This window comes from Prionailurus viverrinus, chromosome D3 (assembly GCF_022837055.1).
Source record: "Prionailurus viverrinus isolate Anna chromosome D3, UM_Priviv_1.0, whole genome shotgun sequence".
Classification (NCBI taxonomy): domain Eukaryota; kingdom Metazoa; phylum Chordata; class Mammalia; order Carnivora; family Felidae; genus Prionailurus; species Prionailurus viverrinus.
The window spans coordinates 22959193-22965278 of record NC_062572.1 but is presented as its reverse complement, the minus strand read 5'-3'; the positions used below and the strand labels follow the sequence as shown (position 1 = coordinate 22965278).

Sequence of the window (6086 nt, the reverse complement as noted above, 5' to 3'; positions counted from 1 at the left end):
GTACCTCCTGAGGCTGCTGTAGTAGGTTACCCTTTCCCCATTCCCCAGAATGAGCCTCTTGAACACCACATCCAAGCACAGAGGGGTTGTATCACCAGCTCAAGATTGCTCAGCACAGTAGGAGACGTGGTCCAGCATTTCAGCCTTGCTCCCTCTTCCCCCCATCCAGCCTCCCAGCTGTCCACAAGGGCCTGTGCTATGCTTCAATCTAACACATGGAGAGTAGGCCAAGACCCCCAGGGCCTAGCAGAGCCAGGAGCAAGGTCCAGTTTGGTGCCCAGGAGAGCTGGAACTGAGGTCAGTGGTTCTAGGATTTCTGCTGCCTGTCAGGTCTCCAGGCTGCCTGGGTCAGCTGCAGACACCGGTCATAGAATGACATGGGGGCTCTTGGGTGATTTGAAGGCCATACCTGCCCCTCATCTGTGGTCACACCCCAGAGCTGGAGTCGCCTCTGCTGAAGTCGCTGCAAGTGCCGAGCTGACACCTTGATGGCCCTAGGGTCTCTGAAACAGCTGTGAACGGAGAAAAGTGGGGCAGGTGGTCATGGCTGCCAAGGATCCCACCCTGCTCTGCAGACAGGGGGACCGAGGCCTAGAGAGGAGCAGGGCTGGCACCAGGGAAGGGTGGGTTACATCTAGAAGGGGGCAGAATAAACCTGGGCTAGCACCCAGAGGCCCCAGTTCTGCTGCTAGCTGGCTGCAGAAACCCGGGCCAATCTGGACCTCGGTTTCCTCACCTGTGAAAAGGGAAAGGTAACAAGCAGCTTTCTCTGGGAATCAGAATTGAAATGAGATTTTAGGTTAAAAGCAAGAGTTAAGCAAGTAAGCCTTTTACTGTGTGCCAGGTAGGCCTTGGGCTATATGTGTCACACACGCCATTTCCTTGGCTTCTACATCCATTTTACAAATAAGAAAATGGAGACAAGGAGAGGTGACTCAACTTGCAACGTCACACAGGAAGTGAAAGAATCAACATCAACCCATATGAACCAACTGCAGAGCTGAACCTGGAGCACCAGGGAGTAGGGTATGATGAAAATGGAGCTCAGAGGTGCCCTAACCCCTTTCTCCATCCCCTTAGTCCTGGCACACATCCCCATCCCCATAGGCAACCCACCCCTTGGGAAAATGTCCCCTCCCTCCTGGCCTTGCCGTGACTTACCCTGTGCCCTCAGCACAGTCCAGTGGAGGGGTCAGCTTGAAACAGGTTGTGCCTAGCAGCTCCCAAAGTACGCTGGTGCCTGCAGGTGGGCTGTGGAGCCTCAGGAAGCGTGCCAGGCTGAGGGCAGAGGCAGGATTAGGCTAGGGTAGTGCCTGGCCACCCAGCAGCCCCCTCTTAGTGACTGGCAGCAGGCTGTCCACCCCCCAAGGGTCCAAGCAGGCCTCACCGGCGTGTGCAGTTGCAGTGGAAGAGGGGCTCATGAGCACTATTGAGCAGCTGGAACTTTGTTTCCTGAGGCCCGATCTGCTGCTCACATTGATCCAAGTGGCGGAAGCTGCGGCAGGCTCGGCGGACATCTGGGTTGGGGGAGCATGGTGATGAGGGTAGCCCAGTCCCCAGCAAAGCCCTCCAATGCCCACTGCCATTTAGGAGGAACATAGGCACATGCGCTCAAACACAGTGTCCTCGTGTCTCATGCCCTTCGTGCCCTCAGAGTGCCACACACATCACACACACATATTACACACACACACACACACACACACACAAACACACATGGCAGTGCCACCATAGGGGAAGCCCAGAAGAAGCCTATGGGCTTCCATAGGGGAAGCCCAGGGTGATCAGGAAAGGCTTTTTGGAGGCAGAGACTGCTAAACCGAGGCTAGGAGAAAAATTCAGGAGAGTGCTCCAGGCAGAAGGAACAGCATGAGCAAAGGCCCAGAGGTGGGAGAGAGCAACCAAATGAGGTTTGTGAGTTTCAGCTGGGAAGTAGAGTCTGCAGGACCAGCACCTGAAGGCCCCTGGGTGTTGGGACATCATCATCTGAAGTAAGAGGAGCCAGGTGGGGGCTCAGTGAGGCGTGATATGGTCAAGTTTAAGGCTTATGAAAACCCCTCTGGCTGCAGCATGATTTGATGGGAGAGGTTGGGAGACCCCCAGGAGGAGTTTGGAACAGGAAGGGAAACAACACAGGGTCCTCGACCTTGTACAGAGGCAGTGACACCTTCCCACATCAGGAACCCCCAAAGTTAGGTTTGGAACTCACCCTGAGGTTTTAGGCCACTCCATGGCCCCTGGAGGCCTGGATGGGTGACCTCAAGCCAGGCTGTGGGGGACATATCAGGCTGGGTGGAGGCCACAGGGGTCCGGAGGGCTGTGGTGTTGGTTTTGATGGGGTTCTTAGACCCTTTCCATTGCGGTGGTCGCTTCTGAGGACGCTGCTTCTGTTGTGGCTTGCTAGGGGCTGGGTTCTGAAGGCTGGGAGGCTGGGGGGTGGCTGGGGAGCTCCAGGAGGCATTATAGAGGGTCCTGGGCTGGAGGTGGGCAAGAGGTATGGAGCCATACCTTCTGCACCTGGAAGGTGGCAATTGGTAACTCATAATACCCCTCCCAGAAGCCCTAGGTTCCTCTCCATGGAGACCAAGTTTCTGCCAGTCCCATCCCTTGTCCCACTGGGTTGTATTGGGCACCCAGGGAAGGTCTGCATCCTGGCCCTGTCCTGAGGAGAAGACAGGGAGGATGAGGCATCATTCCTTGGAGGACAGACATACAGGCAGGCATCCCTCCCTGGGCTCCCTCTCTGGCTGGGAAGGAGATTGAAGGGGGCAGCTACATACCCTCCCCACCAGTACCACGCCACACACGCCTCCTGCTCCTCCAGCACGAAGCAGGGGACCTCCAGCACATTGAAGAAGGCCACACCCACGATGTCCGAGATGGAGTCCTGCTGGTTCTTCAGGCATTGCTGGAACCTGCCCCAGAGCTGGTACTCAGGTCTCTGGACCACAGAGAGCCACCTGGCTCCTCCTCCAGCCCACCCAGTCACTACCATCCAGGTGGTTTGGGATCCAAGAGTCTCTTCTTCTCCTAGGGCCAGCTTTCCCACCTGCATGGTAGGGTGTCTGACTAGCTGATTCTTTAGGATTCTTTGGAATCCCAGTCTCTGCACCCAGGAACTACTCCACCCGTAAGTCCCCAACCCTCTCTGCCCACTGCCAACCTGGCATCACAGTCACAGTGGGAGATGGTGTGGAATCGGTAGTTTCTGATACCATAGCTGTACTGGAAGGGCGAGATGTTCTGTGGGCATCGGTCATGTTCCCGGCAGCAGAGATCAGGGCCTTGGAAGATCCCTGCAGGAAGCAGGGGCAGGGGCACCAGCTCAGCAGGGTCCTGGGCACCACACACTGGCTATGCCCATCCAGTGCAAGAAGCAGGGACCTTATTCTCACCCCAGCCCTGACACAGATGCCCTGGGCGGCCTCAGACCACTCTCTGTGGGACACTCAGTTTCAAGGCCTGAAGAGAGCACCCATGCACAGCCTCTACTGGGCAGCTCCAAGTGCCAGGCAGCCCACCCAGGAGCCCTTGTCCAGGAAAGGGACTTACTCAGACTCAAGTCTGCCTCCAGAGCTCCCAAGCTCACACCCCAAATAAAACTCAGAAGTTATGAATGTGTGTGGAATGGAATGGCAAACAGGCAGGGTGCAACCTTTCTCATTGGCACGATGAAGCATTGTCAGGATGCCAGTCTGCTCCAACTCAGGTGCCAAAGCCTGCCCCCAGCCTGCCATGCATGCACAAAGACAGCTGTACTGACGGTGCAAAAAAGTCATCCATGTTTGTTTGTCAGTAAAAAGCAATAGTGCCTTTTACTGAGCATTTCCCAAGTGCCTGGCACTTCCCACACCCAAGCTTACAGCAGCCCTGCGAGGGAAATGTCACTTTCATGGTTCAGGTGAGAAAACCAAGGTTCAGAGAGGGGAAGTGACCTGTTCAGCTTGAATTTGCTAACCCAGGTCTTTGGGTCTCAGTGTCCATTCCACTGGGCACCTTGTCCTCATAAAGCTTCCTCTTAGGTGATGGTGTTTTGGCTTGGACAACCTGGGACCCATCCCAGTCCACCCCCTCCCTGGGATGGTGATTAATGAGGACTCCAAGATTTGACTAGAATGTTTCCCATCTATGACCTAATTCAAGCAACCCATGATGAGACTTATGGTCACCCCATTTTACAGATGAGGACATTGAAGTTTACAGTGGTTAAGTCATTCCCCCAAGGACACACAGTCTGGAAGAATGGGGGCCAGGGCAAAAGCCTGCACTTCCCTCCCCTACCCCCTAGTCCACATCCCCATCACTCACCCAACTCTGTGGAGTTTCCAGCAGAATCCCCGACTCCACACCACAGCGTGCCAGGCATAGTCCAGCCTCTCTTCAACCGCTGGTGTCCTATGCTGCGGGGTGCTCCTCTGTGTCCTTCTGCTTGCTCTACCCTGACCCCTGCTGCTCGCTTCTCCCTAGCCCCTGCTGGACCCTCTTCAGTCCCTCGGCAGGCTCCCCACTGACTCTGAAGTGTGGCCAGGGCTCTCTGCAGCTCAGGTCCAGGGGTTTGGATGAAGGTGCCCCGGGTGATCTCACCAGCACAGAGAGCACTAAAGGCTGCAGTGAGCTCTGGCTCGTCTTGCTGGCTACAAGATTGCAGCCTCCCGTGCTCATCCCAGTGGGTGTGGACCAGGGCCAGTCTCTGGGCATTCTTGCCCAGAAAGCTCAGGGTCCCCAAGGGGCTGCCGGGGATGGGCCTGGCCAAGTGGCAGGAGGTGCTGTCCCAGAGGAGGGCAGAGGAGCTCCCCACAGCCACTCCCAGGAAGCTCAGCATCCCTAACAGCACTACCAGAATCCCCATTCTGTCCTGGCCCAGCCCAGTCAGACAAAGCCCCCACAACACCTACCCCTGGCAGCCCACGAGGCAGCAGATTTAAGCAGCTGAGCGGAAGCGGTGCCCTGCAGACCCTGCGGCAGGGCCAATGAATGGAGCTTTGGGAGGAGTAGGAAGGAGGCTGGAGTATGGGGTGATCTCTGGCTTGTAACTGAATCCACCGGCTGGGCAGGCCGCTGATTGGCCAAGGAGTGTACTTGCCAAGGCCCACGCCCCCATTCACCATGCCTTTCTCATCCAGTCACCTGCTGCCAGCCCCGCCTGGATGGGGACTGTGGGAGCCAAAGCCTTGGGCCCTGGGGCAGGGGGCCAGGAAGGGATCCCTTTCTTCCTAGGGAGGGAAGAGGGTTCAGGGGCTCAGAGGAAGCTCCCAGAACTCACCCTTAGACCCCCATCCAGTGCAAGAAGCAGGGACTGCCACACCCACCTCCATGAAGTTGGCAGAGGGCCATGGCCTCTACCAGAGTTGGGTGAAAGAGGTGAGGGCAGGGTTTGGGCCCTGTAGCTACCCCCACCCTGGGAGCTCCTGAGGTTTCTGGTAAAGGGTGCAGCCATCTCCTGGCCACCTGGAGTGTGCCCTCCCACCATCACCCAGGGTTGGTTCTAAGAAAGCCTCTTGGCATAATCAGGGAACAGCACCCCAGGGCTCTCTATTTCCTGGGACTCAAAGGCAGAGGACTGGCCAAGCAGCAACCCTCTTGATCTGATGGTGGAAACATAGCCAGAGCAGAACTTGAGAGCAACATGGGGCGGAGCTATGCTCCAGACTTAAAGGGACTATGGCCCCCAGAGGAGTAGAGGGCTGGGCAGGGGTCTCAGTCTGCAACCATCTCCATCCTTGGACTGTAGCCACCAGTGGGACACAGTAGCATCATGTGCTCCCCAAGAGGAGTGGCCTCTCCACTAGGGAGAGTTTACAGCCAGCACGTGTTCCTGTGTCCCAAAGCTAACGTATCATTCGCCTTCCAATCATCCAGGGAAGTTGGGGTGCTTACACCCATAATGCAGATGAAGAAACTGAGGATTGTTGAGGGTGAGGAAACCTCAGGGGACAGGATCTAGCTAGGGAGGGGTTAGAGGCTGGCAGTATAGTTCTTGGAAAGCTTTACTGGGAGATCAGAGCTGGTAGGGAAAGTGATTGTCTGTCATTCTTCCCATCAGCCTACTGCTCCTCCAACATTCCTCCCAATCTCCATCCAAGTCT

The 6086-nt window shown here is 56.4% G+C and overlaps 1 protein-coding gene across 1 annotated transcript; it reads right to left on the bottom strand.

Moving 5' to 3' along the window:
- On the bottom strand, positions 1–5252 carry PLA2G3 (phospholipase A2 group III). Its single transcript, XM_047827249.1, has 7 exons — positions 4309–5252; positions 3164–3296; positions 2781–2915; positions 2210–2517; positions 1388–1517; positions 1162–1278; positions 1–512 (listed from the first exon to the last, which is right to left on the bottom strand). Exons 1-7 carry the CDS (start codon positions 4847–4849, stop codon positions 308–310), a joined length of 1569 nt encoding a protein of 522 aa, XP_047683205.1. The 5' UTR covers positions 4850–5252; the 3' UTR covers positions 1–307.
- Between the last annotated feature and the right edge of the window lie 834 nt (positions 5253–6086).